The sequence below is a fragment of the Homalodisca vitripennis genome, chromosome X, assembly GCF_021130785.1.
Source record: "Homalodisca vitripennis isolate AUS2020 chromosome X, UT_GWSS_2.1, whole genome shotgun sequence".
NCBI lineage: Eukaryota > Metazoa > Arthropoda > Insecta > Hemiptera > Cicadellidae > Homalodisca > Homalodisca vitripennis.
In genome coordinates, this window is record NC_060215.1 from 89,912,369 (window position 1) to 89,933,795 (window position 21,427).

Below are 21,427 nucleotides of genomic sequence, written 5' to 3' on the forward strand. Positions count from 1 at the left end.
CTATGACCGACTGAAAAAGTTCAGGAAATCCGATTCCCGTCGGTCACCTAGAATGGAGAATCTCTAAAATTTGATGCCTGAAGTAGATGAAAAAGGAGAGACGTGGAAAGGCAGGTGCAGGGGCAGTTAGGCTAATAGCATAGCCGTAGTGGCGTGATGTTGTAGTTTCGCCACCGGCCACCAGGGGCGCTTGTCGCGCTCGACTAACCACGCGGTAGCGGTGGTGGCAAGGCAGTGCAGACAGCAGTACCTCGTGCGCGCTCAGTCCTGTGGCCTCGTAACACACCTTCTCTCCGGCCACGCGACTTCTCAACTCGCTTCAAGAAATGACAACCGCCCTCACCACATCTTTCACGCTTCTTATCGTCGTTCTTTCAGGTACCATATTTGGAAAAAATAAAAGCCACCCTAAAATATTATTTTTAATAAGACGATTCAACGTTTTCATAGAAAATACGGCGTGTAGTTAAACCATAATTACTCTTTTTGTGTATAACCATTGCATATCGATTCATCAGTATACATTCCCTCTTTGATATCAAGAAGTTATTGTATGTTTTTTTTCAAACCATTATTTCATTTATGTCTCTATCCAAACAGTATTGTTAAAATATTGAAGTTTCTGGATGTGTATGTATACATAGTAAATATATTAATAAAACAACGCGACTCCTTCGCAACAGCATCTTGCCTTAGTAGTAATTAAATAAGGATTGTTGTATAATTTTCAACATGTCACTTATTTTTATTAAGGGAGTATTAATGTTTAAGCGTATGAAATGAAATTATAACCAGGTATGAGGTGGCGGATGGGGTATGAAAACAATTATTTGCATGTATAACTTGCATTCGGTAAGGTTGTATTTAACAGGAAGAAATATTTATATAATTGTTTAAATTGTAAAAAGAAAAGTTGGAATTTTTAAGCGCAATATAGATTTTTATAGATTAGGGAACGGACGAGTGAGGTTCGAGTTTCAGCTAGATACCAGCGGAGCTCTAGTGTCAAATAGGGTAACCATTTAATTATTCCCCCATTATCATTCTCTGTGAATATATTAGCATGTAGTCAGTGGCGAGAGGGGGAGGGGAACCTTGCTCCGCCTCGGTTTGACCCGATTTTTGAAATGCAAGTGTCGTTTTTGGATTTGGCACCGCTCTTGTTTTCCCCGCCCTCGCCAACTCGTTGCCCAGTTGTTTACTCACCACGTCATAAGGGCGGAGACTCGGAATTGGCTCCGGCCCGCACCGGTTTGTTGTAGGAAAACAACAATTAGTCGGTTACGTAACTGAAAATTATAGCTTGTGTCTGGTTGCGAATCGGTTTTAATCTCATACCATAACCGGGAATTCAGGGTGTGACCTTGCATTTAAAAGTCAAATGGCGCAGCACTTACAGAGGATCTAGAAAAATCTAAGTCAAGTACTGATTAAATATATTTTTAACAGTCTCAATTTATAACAGAATTTAATCTGTCAGTTGCAATAGGTCACTATACAAATCTCAGAATGGCGTCGAAAAAGTTAAGTTCTCTCGTTTGCAGATGGTAATGAAATGTTTCAAAAGGAAAACAGATTAGTGTTATCCGAGTTCAAATTGCTTAACACATCACGAGCCATTCACGATCACGGGCAACAACGATGGCGATAACACTTGACTTCGGTTATTTACATGGGAATGGCCGAGTATCTGGGCTTAGAGAAACAGTGAATTTAATTGCAACCATTACGTAATATCTTTCATCCATGAAGATATAGAATTGCTGGTAGCAGAAAACATGTTCACTCACAAGCTAATGAAGTAATCGTGTTTTATGCCGATATTAAAATTAATTTCAAGTCAACTTGGGGTCGTAGACTTATGCCAACGACGTATTATTTCTTGATCAAATGCTCAAATATGTTATGCTTAAACAACACCCTTCATTTTGAATGTACTACTAATTTGTACATTGTAAACGAGATTAAAACTGACCTGTTGTTTTGTAAAATGAGAAAACTCCGTCCCTTTTTACACTTCCAATCGTACTTAGGACTACCGATCATATTCCGAATATTAATAATGGCTTACGTCATCATTGTTTTTTTTAATTCATACTCATGCAATAAATGGCGCATTTATTTATATATGCTTTTTTATTAACGGTTAATAAATTATGCAAGAGTTTAATTCGGGACCTAACTCATGTGTACGGGACACTTAGAAAATGCAGAAATACGCCTTAAAGGAATAAGGACGTTGCTGTGTAATTTATTGAGAAAAATAACCAGGATGCTGGAGAAATGCCGCGCGTCCGATCCGAAACTGCAGCATCCGTCTTGAAATGATGCGACATCATTCGCTCTCTGACAGACCATTTTCAGATGAAAGTGGAAAGGTTTTAAATTACGATAATATTACTTTTTTAAAGATCCACAACGGTCCGATTCTTGTTATAGTATTAATTTATCACTGTCAAAATATTTAATGAATGTCTTGGTATTTCATATGGTATTAGAATACTTGCTCGTTTTAAAAGTAACGAAGAATTCAAATTCCGTATTTCATTTATGTTTTTATTTTGGCATGAAAATCTATATGTCTTTCTAATATTTTACAAAATTGGGTAATAAAGGCTGTTAAGATGAAATGCAATCGGGAGCAATATGATCGTGGTTAATGCGATATAATAATAAAAAAATATGTTGAAAGCGAAGGTTTTAATCAAATGAAGTTCGTTTGATTTTGCTATGAAGACTATGTTAAAAGAAAATTAATTATTTTATTTAAAGAAAATTAAATGGTAGGGTTTAATCTTTTTTGTTGCTGTGTTGTGATATTTTGTGAACAAAGCCACAACAACAGCAAATAAACGATTTGCAATTATGATTTAATAGAGGAACTTGTAAGAAAACCGGTAGTGCTACATTTCAGAGTTTAGTGTGGTATCTCAAAAACAGTTCTATTTCGGTAGCAAATTCATTTGGCGGGAACTGGTTGATTAAAAGAATGACCATGATCAAATCGGAAATGTTATGTAAAATCGTTTTTGGTTTCATACTTTTTCTAGGCAAAGATGACTTAAATTTTATTTAGTTATAACAATTAAAACATAATGTCCGTTTGAAATGTTCGTGTTTGATCAACTATCCGCATAAAATTATTGGCAAATTATAGTGGCAAGCTACAAAGTTCACTTTGTTAAAATACCATAACTTGTTTTTTATTGGCTACATGGATATATAACTATCATGTACATATGCCAGGTGACATTTGAGTACTTCAGCTTACCGTTACATAACGTTCGTCAATCTTTGTCGAAAAAAGCTTTTAATAGGGCATTTCTGTGCGGCTTACAAACCGTCCACAACGTAGCCTATATGCACTTGTGTGAAACAGACAGCGCAGTGTGATTTCATATATTTAGTACCGTATGTGTAGATTTAATTTTCTTGTTAACAATACTTTTAGGTTATTGTAGTTAATTCAGAATCTTCTTGGTAGTATTTTTTTATAAAACAAGAATGTTTAGCCTTATACCCGATACATGTTTTAAGCATAAAATATCTAAATAGTTGTTTCCTTTTTCTTATATATTTTAATTTATAATCTCTTGTTTTAGTAATCTCTGCAAGTGTAATATTTTAATTACTTAACTTGTATTTAGAAAATTCTGTAAACGTATTCAATAAAGAGAATTTCTTTTATATTTGCCAAAACAGTCGGTCAAAGTCGGTCGTCACGAGTAATGAGGGTTAAAACATCGCTGTAAAAGTAACACTGAACTTTAAAATGTACTAAACAATTGATTAAAAACAATCTTTATCTGTGTGTTGAACATTATGTCACTCGGGAACATTTGGCTGTTTCTTCCAAGTTTTGTAGTAAGGGATAACTAAGTCATAAACCACTTTTCTTATTTTTGGCTGATTAGGTAATGTTTAGGGGCTACACAGATTACAAGATCAGCCAGATCGGTTGTGTCCATATGTCCATGCTTCATGCGCGCGCTATCATGTTCACGGATAACGGTAAAAGATTGCTATGCGACTTGCAAGATGCGTTTGCGAGGTGGATTGACATTACAGGTTTACAAGTACTGCCTGTAGACCTGCAACTGTTAGAGCCCGGGGCGTTGTGCACCACGCCGGACGGCGAGGTTATCCACTGCCAAGTATGCGATTCAGTCCCTGTCCTTGCAACGACCGGTCTCGACTCGCGAGAAGGCTGGACCCCGTCCGCCGCGCGCTCGACCAATAGCGGCGAAAGGCTCGCCTCGCTCGACCAGTGACCGGGCAGTCTGGGTCCTGATCGCACTAATTGCTGTTTACAACTGCGCAGTCGGTAAAAGTGTAGAAAGGTCGTGTGGAAGTAAGTGCCCGGCACGCCGCGAGTTGGCTGTTGCCGTACAACACAGCGGGCGAAATCTGGGGTTTCATCCACACGACCCGACACAACTTTCGAGCGCTACGATATTCTGAACTCTGGAATTATCCCCTCCTTAACAGATCCTTCCCAATTCCACCTCTGATGCTAAAATATATCAAATATTTTCCCCGCATGATCTGCATCTTATTATGAGACTTATAATTTTTTAAGAGCGTTACTCTAGATACGGATAGTCAGTGGATTTCTATTTTATTGTTTATTTTAACCTGATCTGAAAGGTTTAATGGCTGGAAGCGTGTAAAGACGTCGCGTGAAGCAACGAATTACAATTTTAGATTGAACTACATAAAAACTCTCGTTTTTCAGAAATTGCAGTTATGCACTTTTTGCAACCACAATAACATCTTACACGGAGGTGTTCTTAAAAGGCCACGCCATTATTCTGTACGTTGCTGATAACATTGTCGAGTACCTAGGTTAAGTGTAATAGTGTTGGGAATCCTGTAATCCTGGCGAATTCCTCAGGGTTTTCACATTAAAGTTTAAACCTTCCTCCGAAATGCTGAGGGTTTAGCGTTCTACTTCGTCTTGTTCCTTAATAACAAGAATGCGTGTATGTTTAGCATCATCAATAACAGCTTCGGACAATTCAATAGCAATAGTTTCAGTTCAAATTCTACCTGTCGTGTGCACTAAGATTAGAAATAAATCTGTAGTATTATATATATGTTTTGCTAATATATTTTACTTATATAAAAACAGTACTAATAAACAAAACATGTAGGTGTGTAAAACTAAATACAACAGTGTCCCATATTTAATAATTTTAAGTTGTGTAAAGTCGTAATTGCGTAATAATGAGATTGGTATGAAACAAACAATATTTCAATAACATTTTCAGACTAAAATTTGCTAATAATTATCATGTATTATTGGTCAAAATCATAAAAAAACCGTCAAGGTATGTTTAGTTTTTCGATTATGTATAAGTGTTGTTACTCACAAATCCATAATCTATTTAAATGCTATATTTATAATTACCGCTTCGTAGGAAGATTTCCTCTAGGCCGATTCCAAATTTCAGTAAAAGTGGTGAGACAGTCACATACCAGCGTCCTTTAAAAACAGAAAACAATATTTTTAACTTTAATAGCTGATGTAGTCTGTTAGGAATAACAACCGTGAAAGTGTAACAGTGTAATTCAAACATTTGCTGAGGTATGGTATTTTTATGAACATTGGCCTTATATTGTAAATCATGTTTATAGTTTATATTGTCCTTCATATAATCTGCCTATTAACCTGCCTAATCTGCCTGTTAAACGCTTCCTGTAATTCTTTTCTCAAACCCAACAAGAAATTAGACTGATTATATAGGTTGGTGATTCTGGTCTTTAAGTTTATAAATACACATTTACTGCACTTACTCCACTTGAATATGAATAAAATTGACTGAATTCAATAGATTAGATTATTACCGACGTATGTACTTGTGCAGAAGGATCTAACCCAATTCGTGCAGAACTCGAGTGGTTGTATATTAAAATTGACGACTAATCCAAATACTATCTAATCTGGTGCCATTGTCCATTTTTTATGTTATTCTATTAACGTTGACTGTAGATTCAAATATATAATCAAACATTTTATAACGTCATCAGTTTTACCCGTTATCTCTGTACTTAAAACTTTCCTGCAACTGCAATACCGTTTCTTATATAAGTTAATCTCTTAGCTTTAACATTCTCATGAATACTTCCTAATACTTAATTGTAATGATGCAGTACGTTCTTTCTTGGAATTCCCTCAGATTAAACAAGCTTTGGTAAAAACAATTTGATATGATCCATATGGTATATTTGAGTCTTGTTTGGAAAATCCATTTGTCTTCAATATAGTACAGTAGATATCAGGGAACTAATTCCTCACAATGACGTGGTCTGAACTTTTTAGTTCGTTGTTAGTACTTTTCTGCATTACTGTGTAGCGTGAAAATGTGTTCATGCCGCTTTTTAAATCTTGGAAATTAATTGTGTTTGATATAAAATCAAAGACATCTGTATTCTGAAAATCACTATATTATTGCATTTAAGTAATAAGACAATGTATGATTATGCTCGTATACAATGGCAAGTTTTCCAAAGCGATACATAAACTTAAAGAATCCGAGATAAGGAAAATGTATTGTAGCTACAAAATAGGGTATATTTTTTATTGATTAGTTAGAATAACGGTGATTGTTATTTATTTACCCGCATAGTTAATAAAAAGCTATAAACAGTTGTTTGGCTTGTTCATTATACTTATCGCTAGAAACTGTGAAAGAAGAGATAATAGTAGAGAAGGAGTATTGTGAGTTTTCAGTTATGTAAAAATCAAACTTAAAACAAAATACCAAAATAAAATGTATTACATAAATCCTTGGAATACACAGATTGTGTTAACATTGATGGACACATTGCTTCCCTTACAGGTTAAAAGTTAAAAAGTAAAGCCTGTAAATATAGTGTTAATAAACACTATAGTACAGCGAAGTAAGTATAGTATAGTACCAGCCAAGTGTTCGTACAAGACGTGTGGCCAGTGTATATCAGGGTCTATTGTGTATAACTTGTACCGACTAGTTTTATGCAGCACTCGATTTTGGCGAGCAAAGTTGGAAAGTGTGAGGGGTTGAATGGGGGCAATTTCAACTTGAGATGGATATTGTGCTACGGTCAACTCGGCATCTCATATCGGCTCTGCTGGCCGCACCGCCCGCGCCCGCGCCGCACAGCTCCCGGAGCCCGGCCCGTCAGAACTGACCGTCCCATTATACTTCAATTTCTGTCATCAAAAATGCCCTATTAACTTTCGTCAAGATCAAGATATCGAGGTTAGTTATCGGCGTAATCAATAAGCCATATCGACCCATCAGCCGCTCCCAATAAAACCATATTTTAATTATCTGCCTAATCCAGCTATTTTCGGAGTACACCGAGCTACATTTTGTGTTAACCGGAACGCTTTAAAGGTAGTTATGACCATGACCGCGTAAGCCTACAACTAATAACATCTTATTTAATTCGCCTATTATTTTTATAAATTTCACAAATAAATGAATTTAAATATACATATTTGTGTATTAGTTTTTATATAAGTAAGTAATCTTAAGTTAATATTTGACAGTTACGCTTAAGCTAATGAAACTTGTATAAATATCTCGACTAGAAAACTATAAACAACACAACACTACTCTTAGGCAAGCCTTTATTATATTCAATGACGCACACGTGGCTGAACATCCTAATATGTAAATCAGTACTAAAAGTTTATTATCTAAGTTATCACGATAAATTTATTCTTGTTTAATATCAACAAGAAAACCCATGTTTGTTATGTTCCAAATGGGCTAATAAACTTTATTAACACAGAGTACATAATATGCGTCGATTAGTTATTCGTAATACATGGAAATAAATTACAAAATAGGTTGTCAAATCTTTTCAGTTCATACATTCTTCAATTGATGATAAGGTTGTTCTATAAAATAGCTTTCCTGCAGACAAGTAAAATATAAATGTTGTCTTTCTACGAGAAACTGCAGACATGTAAATAATAATCAGGTCCTTTAGAAAACGGCTAATATGACGTATGGCATATAACAGTAACAATATGAAATTGTTACCGTAAGTAGCAAAACTTTTTTATATTAAAACAAAAGAGATTTCCTTGGCATGCATAAGATAATTTCTCGTGAAGTAATAAATAGTTTTTTTATAGAAAAAAACCTATTTAATAGTAAACATGTCTTTGGAGCAAATGTCATGATTACATAACATTCTATTTTTAAATAACTACAAGTGTTATATTCCACAAAAGGAGTATGATTATGAAATTAAAGAGTTCATCCTACAAAAAGGTAATCCCAGTACTTTAAGTGAACGGAGGAGCGAAGTTAAACTGCACTTATGTGCGGTCTTTTTTTGTAATTTAGCAATAATATATTTAGGAAATTCCATTGCATTGTCTTCCATTGTGTATTCATACATTGAGGTCAGTTTGAATATTGACCACCCTTCCCTAACGTAACCTGCTATGTTCTGAACAGAACACGGACAATTATTGTCATGGTTTTGTCCGGCGGCCAGTTCTGATACTGGCGTGGACTGTACCTAACGGAGCGTCGGCATTCTGTTGATGAATTCTGAGGATTTAAGCTCAATGATATGTCTGAGAATAAATCGTCTTCGCTAAGAACGCTGCCTGGGGCTATGAAAATAAAAAGTAAACTGGCATTCTGTCTCTGGCACGACATTAACCGACCGATAACTATGTTTTCTGTTTAAATAAACCGTAATTTACAAGAGTGTGTTTTGAATTATTTCGTTCTTATTTACCTTTAATGATTTTAAAAGAACGGTGGATGTGTTGTCATACTGTGTTGTCATATCTGCCCTCGGCGTTTCGTTTGTATTCTGACGAGAAATATTAACATTGTCTTGCTCTTCTACCTTTACTGACAATTGAGAGGCAGTCCCGGTGAGAGTGAACTGTCATTACATTGAAGTATTTACACACTCAGTGTACATTACAAAGTAGTTGTACGGAATTTCACGGCCAGAAAAAGTCCAAAATTATAGAATTTCGCATCCGATGACATCAATAGCAATTTCATTGTTATACATAAGTATTTTCACACTTCAAGTATAAGTGTTATTTGAACTTTGTTTTTATTGCAACATTTACTGACAATATATTATTCTCAGACATATAAGTAACGTTAAGAGAACAAATATTTGAAGACTCCTAGTTTATTCAAGTAGATATTTATGTTCAGCTTGTAATACGAAGAGAAAATCTGCCAGAAGCGTATGCTCTGAACAAAGAGACTGTCAGAGAACAATACAGTAAGCCAATTAAACAAAGCCTGCAGGCGTAGACTCTCCTGATCGTGGTATCGACATTACCTTACGTGGTCGCTGCGCTTCTTGTATGTGCTAAGAAATTAAGTGGGAAAGAGGTACTGTAGGTGAGAGAATATATTTGGGAGATGAAGCAGAGAATAAAGGGCAATCAGAGAGCAAGAAGAGATAAGTAGATCGACTAAAAAGGACTATGGGAAAATATGAACATGAGGAGAATGAATGGATGAGTTCTTTATTTTCGCAGGTGAAATGAAGTCCTTTCTTACACTCAGTCTGCAGTAGGAGGACTAAACAAATGGGATATATATTGAGAGGAGGAGATTAGTCTATACAATTAATTAATTTCTGGAAGATTTGATGAGGAAATGAGAAAAGAAGTTACACGATAGGAAATCTAATTGCGTACCATCAAGCTCTCCAATACTATTATTTTTCCTTTTCAAGCAATTCAGCTTTGCAGCTTTACATAGTAAACATGTAGTCTTAAAAATAAATAGCTGTAAAGATGCGCACATTAATATTTTCAGTAAATGAAATAGGAGTAAGATTACAAATTTATTTTTGTTGGAAACGTCTTAAATTGAAACTAAATATTCTCGGATAATGTAATAAAACCCTGTATGTCTTTGTTTAATATAATTTGCATAGGAACGGTCAATCCTACTTATTGACTCATTCGTAGTCTCATACAAACATGACCTTCACATTCAATAAAAAGGTTATTGCTATGTCAAATCTAGTTCAGTAGGGTTTCCGTTATGTTTAATTAAGTGTCTAATAGTAGAAATCACTCAAGAGAGAACACTCTTGTCATACACATCTTGAAGTAAGTTTTCGTTTAGCCTTTCTATATTTGGAAGTCACTGTTCATTCACAATCGTAAACTGTGCCGATGTGGCATGCATGAATGGGTTCGCCTTACGAGAGCACTAAATTCAGTTTATTGGCGGTTTAGCGACAGTAAGTGATGTAAACCGGTTCACGGTTGTTGCAGACAGATGGGAAAACAGGCTCTTTTGCATGATTATTGCTCATAAACGTCTACAATATTAGGTTCTGTTGGCAGCGATCGGCACTTGCGCCTGGGAAGCCGATACTACTGACACGGGCCCATCCCTCTTTGATGCAGGTCTGCTGTCTATAGGAGTGGTCGTTGTAACTCCATTGACTATTGTCCTTGAAGTGTCCTGTGGACCAACGATGTGACAAAAACCCCATTGTACGCCAATCTCTTTCGAGGAGTTTTTCTTAAGTTGGTATTCGTTTTCGCTTTTTCAAATGAGGAAGGCAGTGTTACTACTGGTCGAAACTTTGAGGAGCACTTCCTGAAAGCAGATGAGTATGTTTGTTTTTTTTTTTTTTTTTTTTAACATAGGTACTGGAATCGTCTTACAGTTGCGGTAGTGTAAAGATATTTAAACTATTTACATAAAATTAATTTTATTTTCTTCACTCAAACTCAAATACACTGGCGGTTTTCTTGTTTTATAAAATATCGAAAACAACTGAATCGTATGGTATATGACAAATGGTATATTCTACAGGTACTGATACCGTCTAGCTCACTAAATACTCTGAAGATAAAGGATAAATTGATTTAGTGATATTGTTTTAAGATTGCTTTTTAACTTTCCAGCAAGAGGTCGCCCTTTATTAAGGTTTTAATTAGAAAAATCATTAACCACAATTCTGATGACAAATAGTAGAATTGCATAGAATATACTTAAAAAGTAGACTCGATTGGTATACACATAAGTACACAAATCTAGGGGCGAGTCTTCTCTTAAAGTATGTATTCGAAATAGAATTCATTTGGATTTTCTATTGACGCGTATTTCGTTTAGGTCATTAGAAGGGATCCGTATTTTGATGTACACCTTGAAATTATTTGCATCTAACTCTAACTGTGTATTTTTAAATTCCTGTAAATTCGAAAGTTCCACGCTGTAACAGCCAGTTTACCACAGCATGTCAAATTTCGCTGCCAAGACTTTACAGCGTCTGTCGTCACCAAGGTGTAGTTAACAAGACATGATAGCGTCGTTGCCACAGTATGACATCAACGTAACCATGGTATGGTAGCAGCGCCATGTCGATATGGCTATGGTGTATACGGCTACTCCCGCTAGCCCCCCCTGTATACTAATGACCATGACAGCCGTGGGAAGCTGATTTATCATCGCTCTTGTTGTACCCTTCTCTTCACTCCATTCAATCAGTCTATTTATATCTTATAATATACTTATAATAACATATGTTATTATATAAGTAACATATTGGTTTCTTCAGTAATAATAAAATAATAGCACAAGTAATATAATAGCCTATTTTTGATCTTTTGTTATATTAACTTTAATTTTTATCATTAACAATATAATGTTGTGTGTGCGTGTATATATATATATATATATATATATATATATATATATATATATATATATATATAGTGTTTACGAATTTACATTAAATAATGCAATTTATAGGTAACCAAGATAATTTTACATTGTATGCCGCTTTTATATGTGTTTTGAAATATTTTAATACGTACAAGTAATTATTTTTAAACTCAGCAAGTGGACCATACTTCCAAATGTGTATAACAACACCTTACGTTTTCAATTGAATTGATCGTTTTTATTGTCAACTTTCACGAAAAATGGTAACGTTTGAAATGCAATACAAACATTATTGCATATTTGAAATGCAATACACAGTGTTATGAGATGACTAACAACTATACGTAACCGTCTTTAATAATAATAATCAACGCGTACATTTGTGTAGAAAACCTTTTTGTACTTTTGACTATTTACATTGTTTTTACTGATTTATAATCAGTGATGCCCCATAACGAAAACTGGCACACCGGAAACCGGTCGCTCAAGCGTGTATTGGGGCTTACCCTTCCACAGCTTAACTTTACGGATAACATCCGTGAATGTGATAAATTGCGTCCTTTAAAGAGCAAACACTTAGAATAATTTCATTTTATTTCTATGGTACACCATAGTTGTTTGACGTTACTTTTCTACTACAAACAAGATAAGTATAGTTTCTTTATTCATACATCTCCACTGCACATTGCGGTTTGTAAGGCCCACTTATCTTCTTCTTGCGTTAAGGATAATTGTGAAATTATAGAGTGGTTATAACATTTTCTGTTGTTGGTTTTTAAAGTTTAAATAGCTCTCCTTTTATCGTATCTTTTCCCAAACGCATAGGCGGGTGGTAACCCTAAATTGCTTTCCTTTCCAAAGATGGAGGTGGGTGCCAACTCTCTAACATTAAATGAGAAGACCTATCCAATTTTTCCTCAAAGTATGCATCTTTACAGGTCTCAAAAACAATGGCCAGTATATATGGACATCCGACCACACTATTACACAAATAGCAAAGGTTATGGTTTTGCATATGTAAAAAAGTATATCCATCCTAACTTTCGGTTAGAAAAAGAAAAGTGATTTCTTCTAATAGTAGTATTGGAAAAGATTGTGATTCTTTATTAGGGCCTATGCTCAGGATGTCTGTCGATACTGAACGACACTGGGATGGTACACTCCTAATCTTGAACAGCCCTGGGATGGTACACTCCCAATCTTGAACTACCCTGGGATGGTACACTCCCAATCTTGAACAACCCTGGGATGGTACACTCCCAACCTTGAACAACCCTGGGATGGTACACTCCCAATCTTGAACAACCCTGGGATGGTACACTCCCAATCTTGAGCAACCTTGGGATGGTACACTCCCAATCTTGAACAACCCTGGGATGGTACACTCCCAATCTTGAACAACCTGTATTAGTGTTCAAACATTCCAGATTTAAAATTTAAAATAAATTAAAGTGCATATAACCTGTATGTATAACACCAACAATTTATTTTATTAATTAGGCATTTCTTTTTCAATAGCTTAAATGATATCACAAAATTTTTTATTCTTTATCTATTTACTTAGATAAACTATTTTTACTGTGAATTCTTTCATGGATACCAATGAAACCCTTTTTTAAGGATTCATTCGTATGTTAAATAATATATTTTAGTTTTAAGAAGCAAAATGTACCTTACCAATGGCATTTCGATTTATTAGCACACTGTTACAATGTAAACTTTATTACCTTTTTATATAAATCTCAAACCTATCAATAATATATTAATATTTTAAAGCCGGTAGCAAAACAACGGTAAGAACAATCTCAAACCTCGTGCACTTTTACGTCATTATTTTTAGCAGTAGAATTAGATATCTAATTTTAAAGATATAACTATATGTGCATATAAGCTATATCTTTACAAAATATTAGTTTTTTTTTTCTAAAGTGTATATTTTTTGAATATTCAAACGATGAAGTACAAAGTGTTATAATCTATTTATTTTATGATTGCCCTGTAAAGATTTTGGAAAAGTAAAACGCGTTTGGATGTGTATTAATTAAATATTTAAAATGAGACATGTCCCATAATTGCATTACTAAAAATAATACCGTAAAGTGCACGAGGTGTAACATTGTTCTAATGGGGCTACAATCAAGATGGCCGCCAGTATTGCCGGCTCTTAATGAAACGTGGAGAGATTGTACGCTGTAAAACATGTGTCAGGAACAATGTTAACGGAACATTACTTTTTGAGAATAAAGAAAACGCATGGTTATTTCATATATGTTGATTTGTAAATCTGGCAAGTATCAAACATTACAACACTAAATGAAGCACAGAAAATGCATCTATTATGCATGCAATTTATAAATAACGATATTATTTTATTAAACCATTGTATTGGAATATTACCTGTAAATCTAGCTATTCCTTGCTGTATAGGTATATACTCAGTTTGAGGTTTTTATAATTGGTTCTGAAATATCTCTGCACAGACCAGATACAAGCTAGAAACCTTGAGTATTAAAATTGTACCGAGATCGAGTTCCTCAGCCATGATGGATAGATGCTGCAAATGTGCTGGTGAAATAACTATTGGATTGTCGGCTACAACGTGCTCGAAGTGTTTATACAATTAATTGCATTCAGTATGCTATCAAATGTAACGTCACTTTGAACACTATGGTGTTATCTAACCAACCGGGTTATCTAAACAAATAACTTCCCATAAAATATTTCGTTCATCTGTTAGATTTCCCTATGATAAAACGAATATCTCCAAAACGATTTAAGGATTTTAATCTATTATTTTGTGAATACCGACTATTCTAAAAGAATCAATCAATTTGGATAGTGGAGGAAGAAAAGGACTGTGGAAACATGTTTTACAGTTACATTCATAGGCTTCAATTAAAATACTGGCTATGACACATTTTTCATTTAGTATTTTGAGAAAATCGATAAATTAATTGTAACAAGTTGTGTTAATTTAAGAAATAACACATATATCATTTTAGCGTTTAAAGAAACACAACGAGAAAATATGTTTTGTCGTTTACAACCGCACACCTGTGATAACAAATTCATATTTGTTACATTATAAAATATAAAATAATACTTTTTCATTTGTATTACAAAAATATTATAGAGTTTATATCACCCGCAGTACATTCAATTGTTGATATTGTAACTCACAAGTGGCGGTTTGTAATTTTGTCTAACAATCTTGTAATACATTTAAACATTTATATTTATGTTTTCCTAAATAAGGCCAAAGGTAGATAAATATTGTTATTCCATTGCTGTGACTTTTTTTATTTTGAGGTTCTTGATGCTTTAATAACAATCTCGTATAGACAGATAAGGTTGACCAGTTATCATTTTTACATAAGTTCTAAGAAACGACTCCGGGATACGATGTCCTGACAGGAACTTAGACTCTGAGTAGTCCAGTTCGGCCAGTTCCCGTCAGACCCAGCCTCAGATTTGATCTTGACAAGAATACAGCCTGACAGTTTCGACAACCTCAATTAAACTTGACGTGAGAAACCTTGTCCTTCTTACGCAACTGCCGATTACATGACTCACTTCAAATTGTTTACCGAGCCTGATCATCCTCACCCGACCGGAAACTTCGCTAAAAAGTTAATTTATGCGAATTTGATCTTGTTAAGAATCAACACTGTTTAATAAATCCTATTATGTTCATCTAAAATAAATATGAAAGAACCACTCATATACAACAGATATGAAAAAACAGTACAACGGTAGTTTGTAGTGGTGGTGTTAGTATTGTTTCCTCTCAACAGTATATAGAAAACCGCATATGTTTGGTGCATCCTTCTTCGTTTATTTTATTAGAAATTAATTTAGAATTGTGAAACCTTTCATTTGCAAGATAGAACTAAATGAACCTCCTTTGAAGATATTCTAATAAGGAATTCGCTCTAGACATAATTTTTAGGAAGAATTGTGTTTTCAATACAATGAGTCATTAATAAGTGTACGCCCATGATTTGGTAAACATCAGTTGAAACACAGTTACGGGCCGGAATAGTTAGCACTCAGAAAGTAACAACCGGACTGACTGTAAGAAGCCTGGAGTGTACAAAAATAATGATAGCATTAACGAGAGGTCGCTTGAGGCTGGGAGCAGGGGCCGGGGGTGGCACCGAAGTCCCCTGGGGGCGGTCGCACTGGACACGGCGGCTAAGTCCACCTACACTTTATGTTGGAGTATCGTTATCTCAGTTATTGCTAAGTGGATCCGGTGAGCTAAATGTTATATTCTAACTTGATTTTTGTAGACATTATACGTTAATAAAAAAAAACAATGTAATTAAAATCATTGATATCCCATTTGACTCGATTCGTTTAACACTTCCCGTTAAGCAAAACCGGCAATGTGTTCTTGAGTACTCACACTTTTGAACACATAATTTCCAGCCTTTTGTTAGCACATTGACAACTGTAAGAAGGGTCATAACAAAAATTCCTGGAAATAAACATGTGCAATATTTTGGGCTATGATACTGGGTCCTTTAAAAATCTTTGATAAAAATATTGGTTTATCTTGTTACATCAACAAATTCACAGTACAAACCTAAATGCACAGATTCTAGCACAATACAATAAGACGTTTCTGCATGTTAGTAAGATTAATTGTGAGACTCGTCATTTAATTTGTTTTTATACATTAGTAGTTGAATGCAACGCATTGCGCCCTCAAACGGTAGTAGACAAAGGGCTTTTGTCTTAATTTTTGGAACTATAAAGTGACCTTTCTATTACACTCATGTTCTGAATATAAACTCGGTTTCTTTGAACACGCGTGATTGTGTCAAGCCCCTCACGAAAATGAAAGTAACCTAATGAGGTCTGCCTTTGTATAGTGTTTAATGCAGTTCACATACTGTCAAAAGCAGTTCAAGGAGCAGTTTTTAATGATAGAACCAGAAGCCGAGTGTTTAAGTGTGACAGGATGGTCGCTGATTATCTCATAACGAATACAGTTCTGTAATTATCGCCTAGACGGACAGAATGCTAAGTCCCCCGTCCCCCGCTCCGCCGCCGCCGCCCCCGCTAAGGGTACGGCCCTCGCCATCGACCGGTACATACCCCCTACCTGCCCGTGCCAAACTTGCCTTATTTTTTCATTACTGAATTAATCATGTATTATGGTGGCTGATTGGAAGCCTTTGACTGGTCGCCTTTCAAATGTCTTTGTGAGATATGGTTCTGTACCGCGCCGTTCCGTTTGTCTCGCATCCCCTTCCATCGCCATTCCACCCTCCCCTCACACTTCTTCTGACTATTCACCTACTGAACTCTTTTCAAACATCATAAAATGAATGTGAACATATTTTGACAACGCACGTTCTTATGTCAGAAATAAATGTTTAGTCTAGAAATGAGATAAACAAGTAGCTACTGTTTAATGATCCAGTAATGTTCTGAAGGAAATTGTAAAGCAACCGAGTTTTCTACACATAACGGTGGCACTAATCGGGAGGAGAAAACGAGCAGAACTCAATATTCACATTGAAGTAAAAATATTCTAATGAGAACAATAAAGTAAAAATATATAACTCAAATGTTTACTATAAGTTAACACTTATTAAAATTGAACAACACTGTCCAATTTCAGCACACACTGTTATGGTACACAAACGATCTCAGAAAGTTGTAGTGAAGGACATTATCGGTTCTTTATTCATTATTAATGTGACTGAAAAGTTTAATTTTTGTGCAAGCATTTCCTTCTTTTGCGTCTAGATCCCGACGTAAATAGGACCTTTCAGTAGATATGTAAGCTCTCTCATTGATTTTTGGAATGAGGATATTTTCCCAACACTTTCCGAAATAATGGGGAGGGGGAACTCAAAAATTGTATGCGTACCTTGTGATATCTCGTTATGAAGATCTTGATAAAAGGGGGAAATGGTAATAGATAGAGGGGAATTTTATTCTTATGCTGAATAAAATGGCGGCTTAAAACCCCAACTATTTCGATTGTCCAAGGCAAGAGGAAAAGTTATTTAGGAGTTAATTGTTTATTTATAATCTTTACAGAAGCAACGGATATTTTATGATTGTTTAAACGCTCTTATTGCATGAAAAATATGTCAGATTTGAAGTTTCTTTTCAATGTTTTGTATATTGTATTTTATTCTCAATCCCGCGTTAACTTTATGTTGGTAATTCACGAAAATATAAAAATGAAAGCCCGTATACCATGAGAACCTCGAATTGTCGTGGTTGTTGGGTAAATTAGTTGGTTTTTATAGACTTTTTTTAATAATATAAATATTGAATTAGTGCCGATACTTACATTTAATTGAAACAAAACAGTTAGATATACAAATCAACATTAATTATAAGATTCAATACGTTATGTATAAGATTCAAAACACTGACGAATATTCATAAAAATATCTGACTGAATGTGTATATTTCCTGTGTTTTAAGTTTCTGTTCAAATAACTTTATAAATTTGTACAGACATATGTGTGATACTCTAGTAAGTAACATCGTAATTAACATAAAACTAACTTACTTTGAAATAAACTAAATAGGCTGCCATTTTAGTTTATTTTAAGACGTTTGCATTGATGTAGCGCGAATTGGAGGTTTACCCTCCTCCCATTTGGAAAGAGGCAAAAGTACGTCACTCAAAAGAAGCACAATGCTATGTTCATATTTACTGAAGTAAAATATTATTTCTCCTCTTATTCAAAATTTAAGTGGTTGCATGAAGGAGAGAAGGAGGGTTATTCTTGATATACTTTAATTTATAAAAGCATAAAAATGTGTTAAATTTTTACTTTATCCACTATATAACAGTTTTGTTCAATCATTTTGTTCGTTGATTACAAACTAATCAGATATATTTTTAGATGTCAAATTATATATTTATCATTATTTATATTAAATATAAATATTTACCAATTTTTAAGAAATCGATTTTGATGATTCTTATTTGTTGTGTTAGTTTGAATTCCGATGTTTTTGTTTGTGTCCAAACAAACATTGAAGCCGATAAAATTAAAATGATATATCTAGCATTTGTCAATAGATATAAGAACTGAGCGAAACAATTTGCCAGTACTCTTCACAGTAGTAGCCTCCTGGTCTACATGTCTGGAGTATTTTTCTGTTTATCATTTGGTATTTTTTTCCATACTCCAAAAAGAAGTCAAAAATATTGTAGGCAGCTAGAATACAATGATATTATTTTGTATTATTTAAGGAGATTCAACTTCTTTTGCAGATTTTGTAAAATAGGTCCCGCAATGTGGACATAAATGCTTTACAGTTAAAACCTCTATATTAATTACTAAGTATTTTTATTAATTCAAAAAATGTGTTATATAATTAATGAATATCATAAACAATTTTTATAAAAATACTTTCTCGAATTTGTTACCAAAAATTGTATATTGTATAGTTGTATAAATTCGTAAAGAACGAATCTTACTATTTAGATTAAAGAAGAATTTCATATTAATAGGGATTCAATACAGGTTAAGACATTTATCCGAAGGGAGCAGTTAATATAAATCAATATCGGGGCAAGTAGCTGAGGTATGCCGCTCGCGTCGCCTCGGCCTGGGGCCCCAGTGCCCGAGATATTGTACTTCGATACCACTTAATTGGGGGCTAGACCGATACATTTCATGTGGAGTGTGTTACAACTGTTACATTTTAACTTTAACTCCTGATCCTGGCTATACGAGAATACTTCTTACGCGTATTTCGTTAATTTGTAGACAATCACGGGCCTTTGCTACCGTCCATTTTGCATTAATACTGTAATCACCGGGTTACGTTTCAATTCACCAGGATGAATTGAATTGAATACAGCAGTATTAAATGACTATAAGTTCATAATCACATTCGCCTGGGTGTATACTTCAGAGATGTGTAATGTAACGAATTACACGAATGAAATAATAAACGACGAATCGTTTGACGTATGAATGAAATCCGGCAGCTTTTACAAGGAGGGCAAAGGCTATAGCGGAACATTACGCTACCCCTAACGGTATAATCGGCGATTTCCTCCCGGAATGTCTTTATTCAATTCCCCGGCCTGGCGAATCCGAGTTGTATTTTTCACGTGTGGCCCAGAAAGAACCAATTTCCCTCGCTCTCTTCTCAAATCGAAACGTCGAGAGTCCCTCCCCCCCTCTGCTGAACTCGGGAGTCGCTTGTACAGCGGATTTGATTCGTTGAATAAAATATAAAGTAGAGGAGGCGCGGTGCAGAGTTCATTACTGATTCCATCTTAGGGCCGGAACAAGGCTGTTTACACGGGTGGCTAGGAGTAATCCGGGGGCGGTCACCGGTTACCGGCCACCGAGTGCACGCGTACACGACACATCGCACCGGCTGGAGGTGGCATGCCACCGCTCTTTCTTTTCATACAATGCAGGTATTCAGATGGTCGTGTATTTTACGATATCGAAGCTCTACGAGACATCTTTGGTCTTGGAGTATTTTTTCAAGCACAGTAAAGACAAGTTTGTTTTGCCCGAATTGCGAACGATACTTTTCATTACGTTGCCAAATACAAAATAAAGTTGAATAACTGTGTTTACTTTGAAGTACTCGGAAACCGGCTGGTTATATTTATAAGCTGATTAGAGGTCCGGCAATTCGTAACTGGGTACCACTTCTTTCTTCTGGCTCAACACAAAAATGCGTTCCACGTCTACTCATCGGTTGCAGTCTAGAACACAAATGGTTTGTGCAATTTAATTTAATTAGTTCTACAAACACAGGCCTATTAGGGAAATACACCAAATATTACATATAATTTTTATTAATAAGTGAAGTCTTCTAATTCGAAAAATAAGTTAAGTCTTTTAACTCGAAAAAAAAAACATTTTGTGACAAAAGACGAAATCGAAGACACAAAAACATATTTAGTTTCTTCTCTACATTCTAATTCAAAAATAATTAATTTAAATAATTACAAATATGATGTGAGTTATTTCTAGCTTTGCTTCAATAAATGTATTAGATCCTCAGTTTCAGTTCGTAACAATAATGTACTACTATAAATGAAATGTTTCAATTGAAAATATGTTAGTAGTTTAATAACAATAGCCAGGCATAAAGGAATTCTGGCTTACTCAATTTCACGGTAATGTGATGTAAACTGCAATATGTATTAATTAGATAGAAATTGTAAATCAAATTAATAATACAATCAAAATGAATGATACGGTTGGATAATAATTTACAATATAATATTAGCCTCTGTGTTTAAAGAGCCTTTCATTTGCGAGGGTATTTTCATTATATTCATGTTATATTTCCAAGAACTCAAAGTTTTATTTACCGAATATTCGTAATATTATTACAAACTTGAGTGATTCTGCTTATGTTTCATCGGTTTGCCGACACAATACTTAGAGTAGTGAGCATTGTTGACATGATTGTGGAAGCTGGTATTCAGGAGCGAAAGCAAGCTCTTGATGTTTGCTTTGGGCTTTCTAAAATGTGTGAATGTCTCGAGCAGTTTACTAAACTAATTTGAGTGCTGTGATATCGTAGGAATGCCTAACTTCACTCAACTCTCACATTAACTTCTGAGCACAGTTTAAATTGTCAGTCACTCAATCATCACAAGTAAACTGGTATATGGTGTCCCACAGGGATATATTTTTATCCCTTATTGTTTTTTATTATAGGCATGAATTTGAATAGTCACCTTGTAAACGCCTTGTAAACTCCAGTTCCTGTACTACAATACTAAGACAGAA

General features: G+C 34.9%; 1 protein-coding gene across 1 annotated transcript in view; it reads left to right on the forward strand.

Annotated features, from left to right (window-relative positions):
• Nucleotides 1–226: 226 nt before the first annotated feature.
• Nucleotides 227–21,427, forward strand: part of LOC124369331 — a 61,000-nt gene continuing 39,799 nt past the window's right edge. Inside the window, exon 1 of the mRNA XM_046827291.1 lies at nucleotides 227–378. Coding sequence (XP_046683247.1) covers nucleotides 327–378 — 52 coding nt within the window. The 5' untranslated portion in view covers nucleotides 227–326. The remainder of the gene's footprint in view (nucleotides 379–21,427) is intronic.